Here is a 25,487-nt window from a genome sequence, read left to right on the forward strand (position 1 = left end):
AGCGTCTTGAACTGTGTGTTTAATTAGGGGCATCAAATGTCCGAGCAGGTTACAGACACAAGCCTTGAAAGTGCAAATTACCATCAGGCTTTTACAAACTTGGTAGTTTAGTTACTGTATGACATTATGGAATTCATTAAGTTTACCTTACAATTTTTTTAAATTTTATACAAAACATCAGTATTAAATCCAGCTATCTTCACAGTTCAGTTTCTGGGATTTCTCTTTAGTGGAACTTGGCGTGTAGAAAATGGCTTCCGATTCTTCAACATTTCTTCTTGCGGGCAGCGTTGGGGTTGGCCCGCCTCCGACCCCCTCCGCCCGCTCCGTCTGTGATGTGCAGGTTGGCAGAGCGGCTGTAGATGTCGTGATCAGAGAAAGGTGAGCCGCCCCCGGCCAGGTAGTCTGGGTTAAAGACGTCCGTCTTCTGGCGGGCCTTACGGGACACGCGCTGCTGGGGGAAACGCTGGTCCTCCACCAGGTGGGGGTTGCTGCCGTGTTTGCCCCCTTGTGGCAGGGGCAGGGAGTACTACGGGGAACAGAGAGCGGACATTAGCTCCTCCCTCTAGATTAGCATTCCACCTCAATCATTTACAATAAGCAATGGTGAACGCTACTCTGCAGCTGCTACGGTAACAGAGTGGAGAAGCTAGTCTGCAGCTGCTACGGTAACAGAGTGGAGAAGCTAGTCTGCAGCTGCTACGGTAACAGAGTGGAGAAGCTAGTCTGCAGCTGCTACGGTAACAGAGTGGAGAAGCTAGTCTGCAGCTGCTACGGTAACAGAGTGGAGAAGCTAGTCTGCAGCTGCTACAGTAACAGAGTGGAGAAGCTAGTCTGCAGCTGCTACGGTAACAGAGTGGAGAAGCTAGTCTGCAGCTGCTACGGTAACAGAGTGGAGAAGCTAGTCTGCAGCTGCTACGGTAACAGAGTGGAGAAGCTAGTCTGCAGCTGCTACGGTAACAGAGTGGAGAAGCTAGTCTGCAGCTGCTACGGTAACAGAGTGGAGAAGCTAGTCTGTAGCTGCTACGGTAACAGAGTGGAGAAGCTTGTCTGCAGCTGCTACGGTAACAGAGTGGAGAAGCTAGTCTGCAGCTACTACGGTAACAGAGTGGAGAAGCTAGTCTGTAGCTGCTACGGTAACAGAGTGGAGAAGCTAGTCTGCAGCTGCTACGGTAACAGAGTGGAGAAGCTAGTCTACAGCTGCTACGGTAACAGAGTGGAGAAGCTAGTCTGCAGCTGCTACAGTAACAGAGTGGAGAAGCTAGTCTGCAGCTGCTACGGTAACAGAGTGGAGAAGCTAGTCTGCAGCTGCTACGGTAACAGAGTGGAGAAGCTAGTCTGCAGCTGCTACGGTAACAGAGTGGAGAAGCTAGTCTGCAGCTGCTACGGTAACAGAGTGGAGAAGCTAGTCTGTAGCTGCTACGGTAACAGAGTGGAGAAGCTTGTCTGCAGCTGCTACGGTAACAGAGTGGAGAAGCTAGTCTGCAGCTACTACGGTAACAGAGTGGAGAAGCTAGTCTGTAGCTGCTACGGTAACAGAGTGGAGAAGCTAGTCTGCAGCTGCTACGGTAACAGAGTGGAGAAGCTAGTCTGCAGCTGCTACGGTAACAGAGTGGAGAAGCTAGTCTACAGCTGCTACGGTAACAGAGTGGAGAAGCTAGTCTGCAGCTGCTACGGTAACAGAGTGGAGAAGCTAGTCTGCAGCTGCTACGGTAACAGAGTGGAGAAGCTAGTCTGCAGCTGCTACGGTAACAGAGTGGAGAAGCTAGTCTGCAGCTGCTACGGTAACAGAGTGGAGAAGCTAGTCTGCAGCTGCTACGGTAACAGAGTGGAGAAGCTAGTCTGTAGCTGCTACGGTAACAGAGTGGAGAAGCTAGTCTGTAGCTGCTACGGTAAGAGTGGAGAAGCTAGTCTGCAGCTGCTACGGTAACAGAGTGGAGAAGCTAGTCTGCAGCTGCTACGGTAAGAGTGGAGAAGCTAGTCTGTAGCTGCTACGGTAACAGTGGAGAAGCTAGTCTGTAGCTGCTACGGTAACAGAGTGGAGAAGCTAGTCTACAGCTGCTACGGTAACAGAGTGGAGAAGCTAGTCTGCAGCTGCTACAGTAACAGAGTGGAGAAGCTAGTCTGCAGCTGCTACGGTAACAGAGTGGAGAAGCTAGTCTGCAGCTGCTACGGTAACAGAGTGGAGAAGCTAGTCTGCAGCTGCTACGGTAACAGAGTGGAGAAGCTAGTCTGCAGCTGCTACGGTAACAGAGTGGAGAAGCTAGTCTGCAGCTGCTACGGTAACAGAGTGGAGAAGCTAGTCTGCAGCTGCTACGGTAACAGAGTGGAGAAGCTAGTCTGTAGCTGCTACGGTAACAGAGTGGAGAAGCTAGTCTGTAGCTGCTACGGTAAGAGTGGAGAAGCTAGTCTGCAGCTGCTACGGTAACAGAGTGGAGAAGCTAGTCTGCAGCTGCTACGGTAAGAGTGGAGAAGCTAGTCTGTAGCTGCTACGGTAACAGTGGAGAAGCTAGTCTGTAGCTGCTACGGTAACAGAGTGGAGAAGCTAGTCTGTAGCTGCTACGGTAACAGAGTGGAGAAGCTAGTCTGCAGCTGCTACGGTAACAGAGTGGAGAAGCTAGTCTGTAGCTGCTACGGTAACAGAGTGGAGAAGCTAGTCTGCAGCTGCTACGGTAACAGAGTGGAGAAGCTAGTCTGCAGCTGCTACAGTAACAGAGTGGAGAAGCTAGTCTGCAGCTGCTACGGTAACAGAGTGGAGAAGCTAGTCTGCAGCTGCTACGGTAACAGAGTGGAGAAGCTAGTCTGCAGCTGCTACGGTAACAGAGTGGAGAAGCTAGTCTGCAGCTGCTACGGTAAGAGTGGAGAAGCTAGTCTGCAGCTGCTACGGTAACAGAGTGGAGAAGCTAGTCTGCAGCTGCTACGGTAACAGAGTGGAGAAGCTAGTCTGCAGCTGCTACGGTAACAGAGTGGAGAAGCTAGTCTGCAGCTGCTACGGTAACAGAGTGGAGAAGCTAGTCTGCAGCTGCTACGGTAACAGAGTGGAGAAGCTAGTCTGCAGCTGCTACGGTAAGAGTGGAGAAGCTAGTCTGCAGCTGCTACGGTAACAGAGTGGAGAAGCTAGTCTGCAGCTGCTACGGTAACAGAGTGGAGAAGCTAGTCTGCAGCTGCTACGGTAACAGAGTGGAGAAGCTAGTCTGTAGCTGCTACGGTAACAGAGTGGAGAAGCTACTCTGCAGCTGCTACGGTAACAGAGTGGAGAAGCTAGTCTGCAGCTGCTACGGTAACAGAGTGGAGAAGCTAGTCTGCAGCTGCTACGGTAACAGAGTGGAGAAGCTAGTCTGCATCTGCTACGGTAACAGAGTGGAGAAGCTAGTCTGTAGCTGCTACGGTAACAGAGTGGAGAAGCTAGTCTGCAGCTGCTACGGTAACAGAGTGGAGAAGCTAGTCTGCAGCTGCTACGGTAACAGAGTGGAGAAGCTAGTCTGCAGCTGCTACGGTAACAGAGTGGAGAAGCTAGTCTGCAGCTGCTACGGTAACAGAGTGGAGAAGCTAGTCTGCAGCTGCTACGGTAAGAGTGGAGAAGCTAGTCTGCAGCTGCTACGGTAACAGAGTGGAGAAGCTAGTCTGCAGCTGCTACGGTAACAGAGTGGAGAAGCTAGTCTGCAGCTGCTACGGTAACAGAGTGGAGAAGCTAGTCTGCAGCTGCTACGGTAACAGAGTGGAGAAGCTAGTCTGCAGCTGCTACGGTAACAGAGTGGAGAAGCTAGTCTGCAGCTGCTACGGTAACAGAGTGGAGAAGCTAGTCTGCAGCTGCTACGGTAACAGAGTGGAGAAGCTAGTCTGCAGCTGCTACGGTAACAGAGTGGAGAAGCTAGTCTGCAGCTGCTACGGTAACAGAGTGGAGAAGCTAGTCTGCAGCTGCTACGGTAAGAGTGGAGAAGCTAGTCTGCAGCTGCTACGGTAACAGAGTGGAGAAGCTAGTCTGCAGCTGCTACGGTAACAGAGTGGAGAAGCTAGTCTGCAGCTGCTACGGTAACAGAGTGGAGAAGCTACTCTGCAGCTGCTACGGTAACAGAGTGGAGAAGCTACTCTGCAGCTGCTACGGTAACAGAGTGGAGAAGCTACTCTGCAGCTGCTACGGTAACAGAGTGGAGAAGCTAGTCTGCAGCTGCTACGGTAACAGAGTGGAGAAGCTAATCTGCAGCTGCTACGGTAACAGAGTGGAGAAGCCAATCTGCAGCTGCTACGGTAACAGAGTGGAGAAGCTAGTCTGTAGCTGCTACGGTAAGAGTGGAGAAGCTAGTCTGCAGCTGCTACGGTAACAGAGTGGAGAAGCTAGTCTGCAGCTGCTACGGTAACAGAGTGGAGAAGCTAGTCTGCAGCTGCTACGGTAAGAGTGGAGAAGCTAGTCTGTAGCTGCTACGGTAACAGAGTGGAGAAGCTAGTCTGCAGCTGCTACGGTAACAGAGTGGAGAAGCTAGTCTGCAGCTGCTACGGTAACAGAGTGGAGAAGCTAGTCTGCAGCTGCTACGGTAACAGAGTGGAGAAGCTAGTCTGCAGCTGCTACGGTAACAGAGTGGAGAAGCTAGTCTGCAGCTGCTACGGTAACAGAGTGGAGAAGCTAGTCTGCAGCTGCTACGGTAACAGAGTGGAGAAGCTAGTCTGCAGCTGCTACGGTAACAGAGTGGAGAAGCTAGTCTGCAGCTGCTACGGTAACAGAGTGGAGAAGCTAGTCTGCAGCTGCTACGGTAACAGAGTGGAGAAGCTACTCTGCAGCTGCTACGGTAACAGAGTGGAGAAGCTAGTCTGCAGCTGCTACGGTAACAGAGTGGAGAAGCTAGTCTGCAGCTGCTACGGTAACAGAGTGGAGAAGCTAGTCTGCAGCTGCTACGGTAACAGAGTGGAGAAGCTAGTCTGCAGCTGCTACGGTAACAGAGTGGAGAAGCTAGTCTGTAGCTGCTACGGTAACAGAGTGGAGAAGCTAGTCTGCAGCTGCTACGGTAACAGAGTGGAGAAGCTAGTCTGCAGCTGCTACGGTAACAGAGTGGAGAAGCTAGTCTGCAGCTGCTACGGTAACAGAGTGGAGAAGCTAGTCTGTAGCTGCTACGGTAACAGAGTGGAGAAGCTAGTCTGTAGCAGTAAGAGTGGAGAAGCTAGTCTGCAGGTAGCTTAGTGGTTAGAGCTCTGGATCAGTAACCGAAAGGTTGCTGGATCGAATCCCTGAGCTGACAAGGTAAAAATCTGTTGTTCTGCCCCCTGAACAAGGTAGTTAACCCACTGTTCCCCTGAACAAGGTAGTTAACCCACTGTTCCTAGACCAGTTAACCCACTGTTCCCTGGGTACCGTGGATGTTGATTAAGTTAGCACCCCCTGCACCTCTCTGATTCAGAGAGATGGGTTAAATGTGGAAGACACATTTCAGTTGAATGCATTCAGTTATAAAACAGACTAGATATCCCCCCACCCCTTTCCCCAACTGACTAGGTATCCCTCCCACCCCTTTCCCCAACTGACTAGGTATCCCTCCCACCCCTTTCCCCAACTGACTAGGTATCCCTCCCACCCCTTTCCCCAACTGACTAGGTATCCCTCCCACCCCTTTCCCCGACTGACTAGGTATCCCCCCCCTTTCCCCGACTGACTAGGTATCCCCCCCCCCCTTTCCCCGACTGACTAGGTATCCCCCCCCCCCTTTCCCCGACTGACTAGGTATCCCCCCACCCCTTTCCCCGACTGACTAGGTATCCCCCCCCCCCTTCCCCGACTGACTAGGTATCCCCCCCCCCTTTCCCCGACTGACTAGGTATCCCCCCCTTTCCCCGACTGACTAGGTATCCCCCCCCTTTCCCCGACTGACTAGGTATCCCCCCCCCCCTTTCCCCGACTGACTAGGTATCCCCCCCCCCCTTTCCCCGACTGACTAGGTACCCCCCCCTTTCCCCGACTGACTAGGTATCCCCCCCCCCCTTTCCCCGACTGACTAGGTATCCCCCCCCCCCTTTCCCCGACTGACTAGGTATCCCCCCCCCCTTTCCCCGACTGACTAGGTATCCCCCCCCCTTTCCCCGACTGACTAGGTATCCCCCCCCCTTTCCCCGACTGACTAGGTATCCCCCCCCCCCCTTTCCCCGACTGACTAGGTATCCCCCCCCCTTTCCCCGACTGACTAGGTATCCCCCCCCTTTCCCCGACTGACTAGGTATCCCCCCCCCCCCTTTCCCCGACTGACTAGGTACCCCTCCCCCCCTTTCCCCGACTGACTAGGTACCCCCCCCCCCCTTCCCCGACTGACTAGGTATTCCCCCCCCCCCCCCCCCCTTTCCCCGACTGACTAGGTATCACCCCCCCCTTTCCCCGACTGACTAGGTATCCCCCCCCCCTTTCCCCGACTGACTAGGTATCCCCCCCCTTTCCCCAACTGACTAGGTATCCCCCCCCCCCTTTCCCCGACTGACTAGGTATCCCCCCCCCCCCTTTCCCCGACTGACTAGGTATCCCCCCCCCCCCCCCCGACTGACTAGGTATCCCCCCCCCCCCCCCCCTTTCCCCGACTGACTAGGTATCCCCCCCTTTCCCCGACTGACTAGGTATCCCCCCCCCCCCCCTTTCCGACTGACTAGGCATCCCCCCCCCCTTTCCCCGACTGACTAGGTATCCCCCCCCCCTTTCCCCGACTGACTAGGTATCCCTCCCCCCCTTCCCCGACTGACTAGGTATCCCCCCCCCCTTTCCCCGACTGACTAGGTATCCCCCCCCTTTCCCCGACTGACTAGGTATCCCCCCCCCCTTTCCCCGACTGACTAGGTATCCCCCCCCTTTCCCCGACTGACTAGGTATCCCCCCCCCCCTTTCCCCGACTGACTAGGTATCCCCCCCCCCTTTCCCCGACTGACTAGGTATCCCCCCCCCCCCGACTGACTACAGCAACAACATGTAGAAGCTGCACATTTGAAGATGTGTTTCCTACTACAGTATGATGTGGGTCTGGTCCCATTTCATCCACTTACCCTCTTCCCTTGGGGTTGAAGATGTGTTTCCTACTACAGTATGATGTGGGTCTGGTCCCATTTCATCCACTTACCCTCTTCCCTTGGGGTTGAAGATGTGTTTCCTACTACAGTATGATGTGGGTCTGGTCCCATTTCATCCACTTACCCTCTTCCCTTGGGGTTGAAGATGTGTTTCCTACCACAGTATGATGTGGGTCTGGTCCCATTTCATCCACTTACCCTCTTCCCTTGGGGTTGAAGATGTGTTTCCTACCACAGTATGATGTGGGTCTGGTACTATTTCATCCACTTACCCTCTTCCCTTTGGGGTTGAGCACTTTGGGGTTCTTTGAGAAATGCATCTGGATGTTTCCGTCCTCGCTGACAGTCACGGCTATCTTCTTCAGCGTTCTGTTGCCACAGTGTGGACAGAAAACCTTATTCATGTTGGTGGTGGTCCTACAACAGAGAGAGAAGGTCAGACTATCCGTTTGAATTAAGCTTCTTAAAGACCAAGGTTGAGAACAAGTTTCCTAATATTTAAGAAGTGGTCTAATTACTAAAAACCTTGTGACATCAACGGGTGTTTTTATATACTGTGTACACGGAACCCAGACCGGCTGCGCCGTCGTGCGTAAATGGATTTTGTCCCCCGACACCAAACGCGATCACAATATCAAAACAAACTGAACCAATGACATTCATTTGGGGACAGGTCGAAAAGCATTAAACATGTATGGCAATTTAGCTAGTTAGCTTGCACTTGCTAGCTAATTTGTCCTTATTTAGCTAGCTTGCTGTTGCTAGCTAATTTGTCCTGTTATTTTACCTGAAATGCACAAGGTCCTCTACTCCGACAATTAATCCACACAAACGGTCAACCGAATCGTTTCTAGTCATCTCTCCTCCTTCCAGGCTTTTTCATCTTTGGACTTATATGGTGATTGGCATCTACACTTTCATAGTATTACCACAACGACTGGCAAAACATTGTCTTTCAATCACCCACGTGGGTATAACCAATGAGGAGATGGCACGTGGGTTTCTGCTTCTATAAAACCAATGAGGAGATGGCACGTGGGTACCTGCTTCTATAAACCAATGAGGAGATGGCACGCGGGTACCTGCTTCTATAAACCAATGAGGAGATGGCACGCGGGTACCTGCTTCTATAAACCAATGAGGAGATGGTATCTGCTTCTATAAACCAATGAGGAGATGGTACCTGCTTCTATAAACCAATGAGGAGATGGTATCTGCTTCTATAAACCAATGAGGAGATGGTATCTGCTTCTATAAACCAATGAGGAGATGGTACCTGCTTCTATAAACCAATGAGGAGATGGTACCTGCTTCTATAAACCAATGAGGAGATGGTACCTGCTTCTATAAACCAATGAGGAGATGGTACCTGCTTCTATAAACCAATGAGGAGATGGTACCTGCTTCTATATAACCAATGAGGAGATGGCACGTGGGTACCTGCTTCTATAAACCAATGAGGAGATGGTACCTGCTTCTATAAACCAATGAGGAGATGGGACCTGCTTCTATAAACCAATGAGGAGATGGGACCTGCTTCTATAAACCAATGAGGAGATGGGAGAGGCAGGACTATTTTATCCCTTGGTAATGCAGACGCGGGTTGGCGCGCGCCAGGCAGTGTGGGTAATTGAATAACACGGATTTGTAAATGTGTTTTACGACGAGACCGTTCTGGTCAGCGTGGAAGAGGTACTCACTTAAAACAGGCGTGGCATCGCAGGATGTAATTCCTGGACTGTTTGATGAGCATCCCATTCACAGAGAGGACATGGAGCCCGATCTGAATCAGGACGTTCTGTTGAACAAACCAGTTTCAGTCAACAGTCGACCAACCGCATGGTTCTGAATGCATCAATCTAAAATGGGGCCTCAACAGAATTTAATCAACAGAATTTTATCAGCGTCAACTATTACCACCCGGGGACAATTACGTAGACAAAGAGGAGTTCGCTGTCCCAAATGGCAACCCAATTCCCTATATAGTGTACTACTTATGCACTACCTATGGGCCCTGGTTAGAAGTAGTGCACTATCAAGGGGTCCATTTGGGCCTCAGTACCTGCATAGCGAAGTCGGTGGTGAGACACGCCACCTTAACGTCCGCAGGCGACGCCCAGATCCCCGTCTCCATCTGGACCTGTTTAATGTTGCTAGGGGTGATCCAACCGCCGCCATCCTCCTCCTCCTCATCTTCCTCCTCCTCCTCCTCCGATCCACTGCCGTCCTCCTCTGAATGATTCTTTGAGTGTTTGTGTTCCTCTGACCCGCTCTCAGGTTCTGTGTGGACAGTGTCTGCTGCTCCACTGTCTGATATTGACAGGTCCTCAATGTTCTGCAGGTAAATAACAAGGACTACATCAATTCATCAGTACCAACAGAAAGGCAGACAGAGAGACAGAGGGAGACAGAGAGAGACAGAAAGAGACAGAGAGAGAGAGACAGAGAGAGAGAGACAGAGACAGACAGAGAGAGCGAGAGAGGCAGACAGAGAGACAGAGGTGAATCATTGTGAATCCATCTTTGACGACTGTGTGTCAATCTGTCCAAATGTTTGAATGTTTCCATCACATGGTTCAACCCTGCAACAACTGCAGTAGGACAGGAACCCTGAAGACATGTTGCTCAGAGGACAACTGCAGTAGAACAGAAACCCTGAAGACATGTTGCTCAGAGGACAACTGCAGTAGGACAGTAACCCTGATGACATGTTGCTCAGAAGACAACTGCAGTAGGACAGGACCCCTGATGGCATGTTGTTCAGAGGACAACTGCAGTAGGACAGGACCCCTGATGGCATGTTGCTCAGAGGACAACTGCAGTAGGACAGGACCCCTGATGGCATGTTGCTCAGAGGACAACTGCAGTAGGACAGGACCCCTGATGGCATGTTGTTCAGAGGACAACTGCAGTAGGACAGGACCCCTGATATGTTGCTCAGAGGACAACTGCAGTAGGACAGGACCCCTGATGGCATGTTGCTCAGAGGACAACTGCAGTAGGACAGGACCCCTGATGGCATGTTGCTCAGAAGACAACTGCAGTAGGACAGGACCCCTGATATGTTGCTCAGAGGACAACTGCAGTAGGACAGGACCCCTGATGGCATGTTGCTCAGAGGACAATTGCAGTAGGACAGGACCCCTGATGGCATGTTGCTCAGAAGACAACTGCAGTAGGACAGGACCCCTGATGGCATGTTGCTCAGAGGACAACTGCAGTAGGACAGGACCCCTGATATGTTGCTCAGAGGACAACTGCAGTAGGACAGGACCCCTGATGACATGTTGCTCAGAGGACACTGTGGCTCAGAGCAGAGGTAGTGTGTGTTCTAGTTATAGCAGGTCAGAGGTGTGTGTTCTAGTTATAGCAGGTCAGAGGTAGTGTGTGTTCTAGTTATAGCAGGTCAGAGGTAGTGTGTGTGTTCTAGTTATAGCAGGTCAGAGGTAGTGTGTGTTCTAGTTATAGCAGGTCAGAGGTAGTGTGTGTTCTAGTTATAGCAGGTCAGAGGTAGTGTGTGTGTTCTAGTTATAGCAGGTCAGAGGTTGTGTGTGTTCTACTCACCACTAGTTGCAGCAGGTCAGAGGTAGTGTGTGTTCTACTCACCACTAGTTGCAGCAGGTCAGAGGTAGTGTGTGTTCTAGTTATAGCAGGTCAGAGGTTGTGTGTGTTCTACTCACCACTAGTTGCAGCAGGTCAGAGGTAGTGTGTGTTCTAGTTATAGCAGGTCAGAGGTTGTGTGTGTTCTACTCACCACTAGTTGCAGCAGGTCAGAGGTAGTGTGTGTTCTAGTTATAGCAGGTCAGAGGTAGTGTGTGTTCTAGTTATAGCAGGTCAGAGGTAGTGTGTGTTCTAGTTATAGCAGGTCAGAGGTAGTGTGTGTTCTAGTTATAGCAGGTCAGAGGTAGTGTGTGTTCTAGTTATAGCAGGTCAGAGGTAGTGTGTGTTCTAGTTATAGCAGGTCAGAGGTAGTGTGTGTTCTAGTTATAGCAGGTCAGAGGTAGTGTGTGTTCTAGTTATAGCAGGTCAGAGGTAGTGTGTGTGTTCTAGTTATAGCAGGTCAGAGGTTGTGTGTGTGTTCTAGTTATAGCAGGTCAGAGGTTGTGTGTGTTCTAGTTATAGCAGGTCAGAGGTAGTGTGTGTGTTCTAGTTATAGCAGGTCAGAGGTAGTGTGTGTTCTAGTTATAGCAGGTCAGAGGTAGTGTGTGTTCTAGTTATAGCAGGTCAGAGGTAGTGTGTGTGTTCTAGTTATAGCAGGTCAGAGGTAGTGTGTGTTCTACTCACCACTAGTTCCAGCAGGTCAGTGTCAAAGCAGGGCAGAGGATTCCTCCAGAACTGGAAGCTGTTGTACTCTCCGATCTCTGGAGGGTTATAGCTGTGCTGTGTCTGTGCTGCTGGCCTCTGTCTGCCACTGAACAGCCCATCAGCTGGTGTCTGTCTGCCACTGAACAGCCCATCAGCTGGCCTCTGGACCACGGGGGAGAAGAGGAGAACTCTTAACTATTATTCTAGATGTTGACAGAAGTGGTTGATTTGTACTAATGATCATCCCACATGGTTCCCCATTCACATGGTTATTCTAGATGTCTTTTTAGGTTGTTCATTTACTTAGTCTAACATCTCAACATGCATACAGATCAGTACTCTGGTTAACAACAGAGTTGATTTCATGTCATTGTTTGGACTTGCCAGCAGCATACCACCCTGCATACCACTGCTGGCTTGCTTCTGAAGCTAAGCAGGGTTGGTCCTGGTCAGTTCCTGGATGGGAGACCAGATGCTGCTGGAAGTGGTGTTGGAGGGCCAGTAAGAGGCACTCGTTCCTCTGGTCTAAAATAAAATATCCCAATACCCAAGGGCAGTGATTGGGGACACTGCCCTGTGTAGGGTGCCGTCTTTCGGATGGGACGTTAAACGGGTGTCTTGACTCTGAGGTGATTAAAAGATCCCATGGCACTTATCGTAAGAGTAGGGGTGTTAACCTCGGTGTCCTGGCTCTCTGAGGTCATTAAAGATCCCATGGCACTTATCGTAGGAGTGTTAACCCCGGTGTCCTGGCTAAATTCCCAATCTGGCCCTCAAACCATCACGGTCACCTAATAATCCCCAGTTTACAATTGGTTCATTCATCCCCCTCCTCTCCCCTGTAACTATTCCCCAGGTTGTTGTCTAATCATTCCTCCTCTCCCCTGTAACTATTCCCCAGGTCGTTGTCTAATCATTCCTCCTCTCCCCTGTAACTATTCCCCAGGTCGTTGTCTAATCATTCCTCCTCTCCCCTGTAACTATTCCCCAGGTCGTTGTCTAATCATTCCTCCTCTCCCCTGTAACTATTCCCCAGGTCGTTGTCTAATCATTCCTCCTCTCCCCTGTAACTATTCCCCAGGTCGTTGTCTAATCATTCCTCCTCTCCCCTGTAACTATTCCCCAGGTCGTTGTCTAATCATTCCTCCTCTCCCCTGTAACTATTCCCCAGGTCGTTGTCTAATCATTCCTCCTCTCCCCTGTAACTATTCCCCAGGTCGTTGTCTAATCATTCCTCCTCTCCCCTGTAACTATTCCCCAGGTTGTTGTCTAATCATTCCTCCTCTCCCCTGTAACTATTCCCCAGGTCGTTGTCTAATCATTCCTCCTCTCCCCTGTAACTATTCCCCAGGTCGTTGCTGCAAATGAGAACATGTTCTCAGTCAACTGACCTGGTAAAATAACGGATAAATATATATTTTTTAAATACTGTACCTTTGAGGGGAAGTGGAACCCTGCCACGCCAACGGGAGCCTCTGGATGTCTCCTTGTACTGCACACCTGGACCTGTCGACAGACTACATGTCAAAGCTGTGATGTGGACCTATTGAAACGCTGACAATACTCAGGGTTCTGTGATGTGGACCTATTGAAACGCTGACAATACTCAGGGTTCTGTGATGTGGACCTATTGAAACACTGACAATACTCAGGGTTCTGTGATGTGGACCTATTGAAACGCTGACAATACTCAGGGTTCTGTGATGTGGACCTATTGAAACGCTGACAATACTCAGGGTTCTGTGATGTGGACCTATTGAAACGCTTACAATACTCAGGGTTCTGTGTGATAACTAGTCTGTTTCACGGGTTGTGTCCCACATGGCACCCTGTTCCCTATATAGTGCACTACTTTAGACCAGAGCCCTATGGCACCCTATTCCCTATATAGTGCACTACTTTAGACCAGAGCCCTATGGCACCTTATTCCCTATATAGTGCACTACTTTAGACCAGAGTCCTATTCCCTACATTAGCGCACTACTATAGACCAGAGCCCTATTCCCTACATTAGTGCACTACTATAGACCAGAGCCCTATTCCCTACATTAGTGCACTACTTTAGACCAGAGCCCTATGGCACCCTATTCCCTATATAGTGCACTACTTTAGACCAGAGCCCTATGGGACATTATTCCCTATATAGTGCAGAAAGAAAATCGGGTTCCATTTGGGATCACATCTCATTGTTCCCCGTCTTACCTTGACCTCAGGTTCTTTCTTCAGGTGGTCCGTCCCAACGTTTTCCCTCTCCAACTGGTATGTCAGAGCCAACACCTTGATGTCTGTGGCAGAAAGGCTGGGGTAGTCTCCAGTCTTCTTGGAAAACTCAGTCACTGAACACAGACCTCAACACTCAGTACCAGCATCACAATTCATGAAATACCATCAACAACTATAGAAGTGATGTTGGAGAGGCAGATTTGTCTACAGAAACAAATATCCAGTACAACAAATCAAACAACCAAAACTGACCAAATGAGTCATTTAAAAAACCTTAGCTACCTAATCTGATGTCCTCTGGGTACGGCTCTCTGAAGTTGAGTTGATATGGTAGGAATGACAGGCTCCTCCGGGTTGGCTTGTCTCTAATTTCCTCTACTACATCCTTCAGCGTGTAGATATTCTTCCCGATTTCCTACAAAATAAATATTCACCCATATTTACAGTAATGTATAAATCATAATATACGCAGCTACATGATGTTGATGTGGCCATTTAAACAGGATGAACCACGTTAACTAGCTATCCAGACCTGACATCAAGCACGCAGTTTGTGATAAAAAGTTATCCGTATTAAATACTTCTGATCCTGGGGGACGGAACACCTGAAGAACATATCTACTGATATGTGACACAGTTTAAACCTCACCTGAAGAAGTGCTTTCTTCAAAAATCCTCCTGCGTCTACGACAACATGTTCCACCATGGTAGCCGCCATCTTGGATAGCGACGTCCGCATCATCACCAACCAATCAGAAGACAGGAAGTAGTTCTCGCGCTGTCCGTGATTTGAGAGACAGGGCGTCGTGTGACGTCTTGTTGATGTTGTTGCCGTAGAGGAAGATGGCGGCTCGCTGGAGTAGTGAGAATGTGGTGGTGGAATTGCGAGATGCGCAGGTACTTGAGTAAAACAGGGTTTAATTCAGAGTTGGGTGACATGTAGCTAGCGAATGCGCAATATGTTGCCAAAGAGATGTATAACTTTCCCCTTCTGTCTGTGATGTTGTCATGCTGTTCCGAGTGAAACAGGTGGGAGCTTTTATCTTTCTGAGTAGTCAGAGAGTATCTGAAAGTGTCACAGTTAAATGATGTCACACTCAGTCGCGGGATTGTTGAATTTTGGTTTCAACAGGTCTAATGCACCAGGTCACACATCCAGTGTACAGACATTGTTTTGTTACAACAGGGTAAATGCATCAGGTCACACATTCAGTGTACAGACATTGTTTTGTTACAACAGGGTAAATGCATCAGGTCACACATTCAGTGTACAGACATTGTTTTGTTTCAGCAGGTCACACATCCAGTGTTCAGACATTGTTCCGTACACAAGATGTCACAGCAAGATTTAGCATGAAGAAAAAAATACTAACAAAACATGCAGCCTTGCATCATAATGCTCACATGCTGCGCTGCTGACTCAGATGCTGCTGGCTAAATGGTTTTAAACTGGCCCTCTGCATCATAATGCTCACATGCTGCCTTGCTGACTCAGATGCTGCTGGCTAAATGGTTTTAAACTGGCCCTCTGCATCATAATGCTCACATGTTGCACTGCTGACTCAGATGCTGCTGGCTAAATGGTTTTAAACTGTCCCTCTGCATCATAATGCTCACATGCTGCCTTGCTGACTCAGATGCTGCTGGCTAAATGGTTTTAAACTGGCCCTCTGCATCATAATGCTCACATGCTCTTCATTGCCTAGTAAACTAACCACACATGTTACAGAATAATAATAGTAGTCATTTTAGGTCACAGGTCCAGGGATGGCTGAAGAATTGCAATGTTTACCTGGAGCTAACTCTGCAGACAGCACTGCTGGGGGTTTTAAAAAGTCATAGTCAATCGATCAATAATACTTTTTTAGAAAAAAATGTTTAACTTTAATTTACGATCTGTAGAAACTATCAGAATAGAACGTTTCAGAACTTTTGTGAAGCATCACAGCAGAGATGAAACATATATGTCAAATAGAAATCCAATATGGATGGTGATACGAGATCGATGGGAGGGGACTAAGCACGCACCCCTGAGGGGCCCGTGTTGAGGATCAGTGTGGCAGATGTGTTGTACCCTCACCACCTGGGGGGCGGCCGGTCAGGAAGTCCAGAGTACGCCCCCCTTCTCATTGACGGGGCTGTGGTGGAGCAGTTTGACTCTGTACCGGTACCCCCTATATATAGCCTCCACATTGACTCTGTACCGGTACCCCCTGTATATAGCCTCCACATTGACTCTGTACCGGTACCCCCTGTATATAGCCTCCACATTGACTCTGTACCGGTACCCCCTGTATATAGCCTCCCCATTGACTCTGTACCGGTACCCCCTGTATATAGCCTCCCCATTGACTCTGTACCGGTACCCCCTGTATATAGCCTCCACATTGACTCTGTACCGGTGCCCCCTGTATATAGCCTCCACATTGACTCTGTACCGATACCCCCTGTATATAGCCTCCACATTGACTCTGTACCGGTACCCCCTGTATATAGCCTCCACATTGACTCTGTACCGGTACCCCCTGTATATAGCCTCCACATTGACTCTGTACCGGTACCCCCTGTATATAGCCTCCACATTGACTCTGTACCGGTACCCCCTGTATATAGCCTCCACATTGACTCTGTACCAGTACCCCCTGTATATAGCCTCCACATTGACTCTGTACTGGTACCCCCTGTATATAGCCTCCACATTGACTCTGTACCGGTACCCCCTGTATATAGCCTCCACATTGACTCTGTACTGGTACCCCCTGTATATAGCCTCCACATTGACTCTGTACTGGTACCCCCTGTATATAGCCTCCACATTGACTCTGTACCAGTACCCCCTGTATATAGCCTCCACATTGACTCTGTACCGGTACCCCCTGTATATAGCCTCCACATTGACTCTGTACCGTAACACCCTGTATATAGCCTTCACATTGACTCTGTACCGGTACCCCCTGTATATAGCCTCCACATTGACTCTGTACCGTAACACCCTGTATATAGCCTCCACATTGACTCTGTACCGGTACCCGCTGTATATAGCCTCCACATTGACTCTGTACCGGTACCCCCTGTATATAGCCTCCACATTGACTCTGTACTGGTACCCCCTGTATATAGACTCCACATTGACTCTGTACCGGTACCCCCTGTATATAGCCTCCACATTGACTCTGTACCGGTACCCCCTGTATATAGCCTCCACATTGACTCTGTACCAGTATCCCCTGTATATAGCCTCCACATTGACTCTGTACCGGTACCCCCTGTATATAGCCTCCACATTGACTCTGTACCAGTACCCCCTGTATATAGCCTCCACATTGACTCTGTACCGGTACCCCCTGTATATAGCCTCCACATTGACTCTGTACCGGTACAACCTGTATATAGCCTCCACATTGACTCTGTACCGTAACACCCTGTATATAGCCTCCACATTGACTCTGTACCGTAACACCCTGTATATAGCCTCCACATTGACTCTGTACCGTAACACCCTGTATATAGCCTCCACATTGACTCTGTACCGGTACCCCCTGTATATAGCCTCCACATTGACTCTGTACCGGTACCCCCTGTATATAGCCTCCACATTGACTCTGTACCGTAACACCCTGTATATAGCCTCCACATTGACTCTGTACCGGTACCCCCTGTATATAGCCTCCACATTGACTCTGTACCGGTACCCCCTGTATATAGCCTCCACATTGACTCTGTACTGGTACCCCCTGTATATAGACTCCACATTGACTCTGTACCGGTACCCCCTGTATATAGCCTCCACATTGACTCTGTACCAGTACCCCCCTGTATATAGCCTCCACATTGACTCTGTACCGGTACCCCCTGTATATAGCCTCCACATTGACTCTGTACCAGTACCCCCTGTATATAGCCTCCACATTGACTCTGTACTGGTACCCCCTGTATATAGCCTCCCCATTGACTCTGTACTGGTACCCCCTGTATATAGCCTCCCCATTGACTCTGTACCGGTGCCCCCTTTATATAGCCTCCCCATTGACTCTGTACCAGTACCCCCTGTATATAGCCTCCCCATTGACTCTGTACCGGTACCCCCTGTATATAGCCTCCACATTGACTCTGTACTGGTACCCCCTGTATATAGCCTCCACATTGACTCTGTACCAGTACCCCCTGTATATAGCCTCCCCATTGACTCTGTACCGGTACCCCCTGTATATAGCCTCCCCATTGACTCTGTACCAGTACCCCCTGTATATAGCCTCCACATTGACTCTGTACCGGTACCCCCTGTATATAGCCTCCACATTGACTCAGTACCGGTACCCCCTGTATATAGCCTCCCCATTGACTCAGTACCGGTACCCCCTGTATATAGCCTCCACATTGACTCTGTACCAGTACCCCCTGTATATAGCCTCCACATTGACTCAGTACCGGTACCCCCTGTATATAGCCTCCACATTGACTCTGTACCGGTACCCCCTGTATATAGCCTCCCCATTGACTCTGTACCGGTACAACCTGTATATAGCCTCCACATTGACTCTGTACCGGTACCCCCTGTATATAGCCTCCACATTGACTCTGTACCGTAACACCCTGTATATAGCCTCCACATTGACTCTGTACCGGTACCCCCTGTATATAGCCTCCACATTGACTCTGTACCGGTACCCCCTGTATATAGCCTCCACATTGACTCTGTACTGGTACCCCCTGTATATAGACTCCACATTGACTCTGTACCGGTACCCCCTGTATATAGCCTCCACATTGACTCTGTACCAGTACCCCCCTGTATATAGCCTCCACATTGACTCTGTACCGGTACCCCCTGTATATAGCCTCCACATTGACTCTGTACCAGTACCCCCTGTATATAGCCTCCACATTGACTCTGTACCGGTACCCCCTGTATATAGCCTCCACATTGACTCTGTACCGGTACAACCTGTATATAGCCTCCACATTGACTCTGTACCGGTACCCCCTGTATATAGCCTCCACATTGACTCTGTACCGGTACCCCCTGTATATAGCCTCCACATTGACTCTGTACCGGTACCCCCTGTATATAGCCTCCACATTGACTCTGTACCGGTACCCCCTGTATATAGCCTCCACATTGACTCTGTACCGGTACCCCCTGTATATAGCCTCCACATTGACTCTGTACCGGTACCCCCTGTATATAGCCTCCACATTGACTCTGTACCGGTACCCCCTGTATATAGCCTCCACATTGACTCTGTACCGGTACCCCCTGTATATAGCCTCCACATTGACTCTGTACCGGTACCCCCTGTATATAACCTCCACATTGACTCTGTACCAGTACCCCCTGTATATAGCCTCCCCATTGACTCTGTACCGGTGCCCCCTGTATATAGCCTCCCCATTGACTCTGTACCAGTACCCCCTGTATATAGCCTCCCCATTGACTCTGTACCGGTACCCCCTGTATATAGCCTCCACATTGACTCTGTACTGGTACCCCCTGTATATAGCCTCCCCATTGACTCTGTACTGGTACCCCCTGTATATAGCCTCCCCATTGACTCTGTACCGGTGCCCCCTTTATATAGCCTCCCCATTGACTCTGTACCAGTACCCCCTGTATATAGCCTCCCCATTGACTCTGTACCGGTACCCCCTGTATATAGCCTCCACATTGACTCTGTACTGGTACCCCCTGTATATAGCCTCCACATTGACTCTGTACCAGTACCCCCTGTATATAGCCTCCCCATTGACTCTGTACCGGTACCCCCTGTATATAGCCTCCCCATTGACTCTGTACCAGTACCCCCTGTATATAGCCTCCACATTGACTCTGTACCGGTACCCCCTGTATATAGCCTCCACATTAACTCAGTACCGGTACCCCCTGTATATAGCCTCCCCATTGACTCAGTACCGGTACCCCCTGTATATAGCCTCCACATTGACTCTGTACCAGTACCCCCTGTATATAGCCTCCACATTGACTCAGTACCGGTACCCCCTGTATATAGCCTCCCCATTGACTCTGTACCGGTACCCCCTGTATATAGCCTCCACATTGACTCTGTACCGGTACCCCCTGTATATAGCCTCCCCATTGACTCTGTACCGGTACCCCCTGTATATAGCCTCCACATTGACTCTGTACCGGTACACCCTGTATATAGCCTCCACATTGACTCTGTACCGGTACCCCCTGTATATAGCCTCCACATTGACTCTGTACTGGTACCCCCTGTATATAGCCTCCACATTGACTCTGTACCGGTACCCCCTGTATATAGCCTCCACATTGACTCTGTACCGGTACACCCTGTATATAGCCTCCACATTGACTCTGTACCGGTACCCCCTGTATATAGCCTCCACATTGACTCTGTACCGGTACCCCCTGTATATAGCCTCCACATTGACTCTGTACCGTAACACCCTGTATTTTAGCTTGTTATTGTTATTTATTGCTGCCCTTTAATTATTTGTTATTCTTATCTCTTACTTTTTTTGTTTGTTGGTATTTTCTTAACTGTATTGTTGGGGGCTTCCCGGGTGGCGCAGTGGTCTAGGGCACTGCATCGCAGTGCTAGCTATGCCACCTGAGACTCTGGGTTCGCGCAGCAGGCCGCGACCGGGAGGTCCGTGGGGCGACGCACAATTGGCCTAGCGTCGTCCGTGGTAGGGAGGGTTTGGCAGGTAGGGATATCCTTGTCTCATCGCGCACCAGCGACTCCTGTGGCGGGCCGGGCGCAGTGCACGCTAACGAGGTTGCCAGGTGCACAGTGTTTCCTCCGACACATTGGTGCGGCTGGCTTCCGGGTTGGATGCGCGCTGTGTTAAGAAGCAGTGCGGCTTGGTTGGGTTGTGTATCGGAGGACGCATGACTTTTAACCTTCGTTTCTCCCGAGCCCGTAAGGGAGTTGTCGCGATGAGACAAGATCGTAGCTACTAACAATTGGATACCACGAAATTGGGGAGAAAAGGGGGTCAAATTTAAAATGTAAAAACCACTGCGCCACCCGGGAGGCCCCCAACAATGCAGTTTTAAGAAAATAGCAACAAAAAAAAGGTAAGAGATAAGAATAACAAGGGCTTGTAAGTATGGTTGCAGTAAGAGGTTGCAGTAAGAGGTTGCAGTAAGAGGTTGCAGTAAGAGGTTGCAGTAAGAGGTTGCGGTAAGAGGTTGCGGTAAGAGGTTGCGGTAAGAGGTTGCGGTAAGAGGTTGCGGTAAGAGGTTGCAGTAAGAGGTTGCAGTAAGAGGTTGCAGTAAGAGGTTGCGGTAAGAGGTTGCAGTAAGAGGTTGCAGTAAGAGGTTGCAGTAAGAGGTTGCAGTAAGAGGTTGCAGTAAGAGGTTGTATTCGGTGCATGAAACAAATAACATTTGATTTGATTTGAAGCTGGTTGATAGAATGCCAAGAGTCACGGCTACTTTGAAGAATCTCAAATATATATATATATATTTTTGGTTACTACATAAATCCATATGTGTTATTTCATAGTTTTGATGTGGTCACTATTATTCTACAATGTAGAAAATAGTAAAAATAAAGAAAAACCCTGGAATGAGTAGGTGTTCTAGAACCCTGGAATGAGTAGGTGTTCTAGAACCCTGGAATGAGTAGGTGTGTCCAAACTATTGACTGGTACTGAATATATGTATGGGTCTCTATATATATATATTTACATTAAATATATTCTGTATATTTACATTAAATATATACTGTATATTTACATTAAATATATTCTGTCTATTTACATTAAATATATTCTGTATATTTACATTAAATATATACTGTATATTTACATTAAATATATTCTGTCTATTTACATTAAATATATTCTGTATATTTACATTAAATATATTCTGTCTATTTACATTAAATATATACTGTATATTTACATTAAATATATTCTGTATATTTACATTAAATATATTCTGTATATTTACATTAAATATATACTGTACATTACATTTATTCTGTGTATTTACATTAAATATATTCTGTATATTTACATTAAATATATTCTGTCTATTTACATTAAATATATTCTGTATATTTACATTAAATATATTCTGTATATTTACATTAAATATATTCTGTCTATTTACATTAAATATATTCTGTATATTTACATTAAATATATTCTGTATATTTACATTAAATATATTCTGTATATTTACATTTATTCTGTGTATTTACATTAAATATATACTGTATATTTATATTAAATATATATAGGGGATTGGAAATGATGCAGACAATTAGATTGTAGCCTCCATCAATGTATCTGCAATATTACAGCTGATCTGCCCCCTAACAACGTAAATAATAATAACAATAATAACATGCTGTTATCTTTCCAGGCCACTGCCATGTCCGTGGACTGCCTGGGTCGACATGCTGTCCTGTCTGGGTGTGTACCAGTCCTTTACCACCCATTACAGCACCTTCACCAGACAGTGAAAACACTGCCTCAGTCAACGTCACTGTAGCTCTGCCTCAGTCAACATCACTGTAGCTCTGCCTCAGTCAACATCACTGTAGCTCTGCCTCAGTCAACATCACTGTAGCTCTGCCTCAGTCAACATCACTGTAGCTCTGCCTCAGTCACTGTAGCTCTACCTCAGTCACTGTAGCTCTGCCTCAGTCACTGTAGCTCTGCCTCAGTCAACGTCACTGTAGCTCTGCCTCAGTCAACATCACTGTAGCTCTGCCTCAGTCAACATCACTGTAGCTCTGCCTCAGTCAACGTCACTGTAGCTCTGCCTCAGTCAACATCACTGTAGCTCTGCCTCAGTCAACATCACTGTAGCTCTACCTCAGTCACTGTAGCACTGCCTCAGTCAACATCACTGTAGCTCTGCCTCAGTCAACGTCACTGTAGCTCTGCCTCGTCACTGTAGCCTTGCCTCAGTCAACATCACTGTAGCTCTGCCTCAGTCAACGTCACTGTAGCTCTGCCCCAGTCAACATCACTGTAGCTCTGCCCCAGTCAACATCACTGTAGCTCTGCCCCAGTCAACATCACTGTAGCTCTGTCCCAGTCAACATCACTGTAGCTCTGCCCCAGTCAACATCACTGTAGCTCTGCCCCAGTCAACATCACTGTAGCTCTGCCCCAGTCAACATCACTGTAGCTCTGCCTCAGTCACTGTTGCTCTGCCTCAGTCACTGTAGCTCTGCCTCAGTCACTGTAGCTCTGCCTCAGTCACTGTAGCTCTGCCTCAGTCACCTTAGCTCTGCCTCAGTCAACATCACTGTAGCTCTGCCTCAGTCAACGTCACTGTAGCTCTGCCTCAGTCAACATCACTGTAGCTCTACCTCAGTCACTAGCTCTGCCTCAGTCAACATCACTGTAGCTCTGCCTCAGTCAACATCACTGTAGCTCTGCCCCAGTCAACATCACTGTAGCTCTTCCCCAGTCAACATCACTGTAGCTCTGCCCCAGTCAACATCACTGTAGCTCTGCCCCAGTCAACATCACTGTAGCTCTGCCTCAGTCACTGTTGCTCTGCCTCAGTCACTGTAGCTCTGCCTCAGTCACTGTAGCTCTGCCTCAGTCACTGTAGCTCTGCCTCAGTCACTGTAGCTCTGCCTCAGTCAACATCACTGTAGCTCTGCCTCAGTCAACATCACTGTAGCTCTGCCTCAGTCAACATCACTATAGCTCTGCCTCAGTCAACATCACTGTAGCTCTGCCTCATTCAACATCACTGTAGCTCTGCCTCAGTCAACATCACTGTAGCTCTGCCTCAGTCAACATCACTGTAGCTCTGCCCCAGTCAACATCACTGTAGCTCTGCCCCAGTCAACATCACTGTAGCTCTGCCCCAGTCAACATCACTGTAGCTCTGCCTCACTCAACGTCACTGTAGCTCTGCCTCAGTCACTGTAGCTCTGCCTCAGTCAACGTCACTGTAGCTCTGCCTCAGTCACTGTAGCTCTGCCTCAGTCAACGTCACTGTAGCTCTGCCTCAGTCACTGTAGCTCTGCCTCAGTCACTGTAGCTCTGCCTCAGCCAACGTCACTGTAGCTCTGCCTCAGTCACTGTAGCTCTGTCTCAGTCACTGTAGCTCTGCCTCAGTCACTGTAGCTCTGCCTCTGTCACTGTAGCTCCACCTCAGTCAACGTCACTGTAGCTCTGCCTCAGTCACTGTAGCTCTGCCTCAGTCAACGTCACTGTAGCTCTGCCTCAGTCACTGTAGCTCTGCCTCAGTCACTGTCCATCAGGCCATGAAGCCGTCTATCCGGAGAGTCGTTGACCGATGTTGGTAATTCCACAAGTCACTGCTAGTTGTGTATTTGTGGATTAATCAGATTTAAATGGGAGGTTGACATGTCAGGTGAATAAACCTATTTTCATCCAATCGTGTGTGTGTGTTTGATCTCCTCTCCTTTAGACGGAGGTTTCTGTATGTGGTGAACCTGGAGACTCCGTCTGAAGCTCCCAGGAAGATCGGCAGACCGAGCAAATGGGACGTGGGGACGGTTCAGTGGAACCCCCACAGGGCTGAGTCCCACGTCTTCGCTGCCTCTGTGAGTACATCAACATCAACAACAACAATTCATCAAATTGTGTAAAAGATTATTCTGTTGATTTACATTTACGTTTTATATTTATTAATGACGCTCTTCACCGGAGAGTCGTTGAGCAGGCTCAGGTCTTATCCGGAGAGTCAGGCTCAGGTCTTATCCGGAGAGTCAGGCTCAGGTCTTATCCGGAGAGTCAGGCTCAGGTCTTATCCGGAGAGTCAGGCTCAGGTCTTATCCGGAGAGTCAGGCTCAGGTCTTATCCGGAGAGTCGTTGAGCAGGCTCAGGTCTTATCCGGAGAGTCAGGCTCAGGTCTTATCCAGAGAGTCGTTGAGCAGGCTCAGGTCTTATCCGGAGAGTCAGGCTCAGGTCTTATCCGGAGAGTCGTTGAGCAGGCTCAGGTCTTATCCGGAGAGTCAGGCTCAGGTCTTATCCAGAGAGTCGTTGAGCAGGCTCAGGTCTTATCCGGAGAGTCAGGCTCAGGTCTTATCCAGAGAGTCGTTGAGCAGGCTCAGGTCTTATCCAGAGAGTCATTGAGCAGGCTCAGGTCTTATCCAGAGAGTCATTGAGCAGGCTCAAGTCTTATCCAGAGAGTCGTTGAGCAGGCTCAGGTCTTATCCAGAGAGTCGTTGAGCAGGCTCAGGTCTTATCCAGAGAGTCGTTGAGCAGGCTCAGGTCTTATCCGGAGAGTCAGGCTCAGGTCTTATCCGGAGAGTCGTTGAGCAGGCTCAGGTCTTATCCAGAGAGTCAGGCTCAGGTCTTATCCAGAGAGTCGTTGAGCAGGCTCAGGTCTTATCCAGAGAGTCGTTGAGCAGGCTCAGGTCTTATCCAGAGAGTCGTTGAGCAGGCTCAGGTCTTATCCAGAGAGTCATTGAGCAGGCTCAGGTCTTATCCAGAGAGTCATTGAGCAGGCTCAAGTCTTATCCAGAGAGTCGTTGAGCAGGCTCAGGTCTTATCCAGAGAGTCGTTGAGCAGGCTCAGGTCTTATCCAGAGAGTCGTTGAGCAAGCTCAGGTCTTATCCGGAGAGTCAGGCTCAGGTCTTATCCGGAGAGTCGTTGAGCAGGCTCAGGTCTTATCCAGAGAGTCAGGCTCAGGTCTTATCCAGAGAGTCGTTGAGCAGGCTCAGGTCTTATCCAGAGAGTCGTTGAGCAGGCTCAGGTCTTATCCAGAGAGTCGTTGAGCAGGCTCAGGTCTTAACCGGAGAGTCGTTGAGCAGGCTCAGGTCTTATCCAGAGAGTCGTTGAGCAGGCTCAGGTCTTATCCAGAGAGTCGTTGAGCAGGCTCAGGTCTTATCCGGAGAGTCAGGCTCAGGTCTTATCCAGAGAGTCGTTGAGCAGGCTCAGGTCTTTTCCCGAGAGTCGTTGAGCAGGCTCAGGTCTTATCCGGAGAGTCAGGCTCAGGT

At 49.2% G+C, this 25,487-nt stretch overlaps 2 protein-coding genes across 8 annotated transcripts in view; one reads left to right on the plus strand and one right to left on the minus strand.

Annotated features, from left to right (window-relative positions):
* Nucleotide 1: 1 nt before the first annotated feature.
* On the minus strand, nucleotides 2-14,409 carry nob1 (NIN1 (RPN12) binding protein 1 homolog). Of its 2 annotated transcripts, none has more exons than XM_090222028.1 (9): nucleotides 14,210-14,409; nucleotides 13,843-13,975; nucleotides 13,540-13,673; nucleotides 12,772-12,843; nucleotides 11,317-11,499; nucleotides 9,095-9,367; nucleotides 8,733-8,830; nucleotides 7,305-7,449; nucleotides 2-529 (listed from the first exon to the last, which is right to left on the minus strand). In XM_090222028.1, the coding sequence occupies exons 1-9, from the start codon at nucleotides 14,300-14,302 to the stop codon at nucleotides 266-268; spliced, it is 1,395 nt and encodes a 464-aa protein (XP_090078154.1). In that variant the 5' UTR covers nucleotides 14,303-14,409; the 3' UTR covers nucleotides 2-265. The 2 variants fall into 2 exon arrangements, with proteins under 2 accessions (XP_090078154.1, XP_090078155.1); XM_090222029.1 differs by having other exon boundaries at nucleotides 11,317-11,466; nucleotides 14,210-14,318.
* wdr59 (WD repeat domain 59) overlaps nucleotides 14,315-25,487 on the plus strand; it is a 60,267-nt gene continuing 49,094 nt past the window's right edge. For all 6 annotated transcript variants that reach the window (XM_090222017.1, XM_090222018.1, XM_090222019.1 and 3 more), the window contains exons 1-3: nucleotides 14,315-14,457; nucleotides 21,917-21,966; nucleotides 23,954-24,089. In XM_090222017.1, the coding sequence (XP_090078143.1) occupies nucleotides 14,404-14,457; nucleotides 21,917-21,966; nucleotides 23,954-24,089 (240 nt within the window). In that variant the 5' untranslated portion in view covers nucleotides 14,315-14,403. The remainder of the gene's footprint in view (nucleotides 14,458-21,916; nucleotides 21,967-23,953; nucleotides 24,090-25,487) is intronic.

Source organism: Oncorhynchus mykiss, chromosome 26 (genome assembly GCF_057628025.1).
Source record: "Oncorhynchus mykiss isolate SJ-2025 chromosome 26, ASM5762802v1, whole genome shotgun sequence".
NCBI classification, from domain to species: Eukaryota; Metazoa; Chordata; class Actinopteri; order Salmoniformes; family Salmonidae; genus Oncorhynchus; species Oncorhynchus mykiss.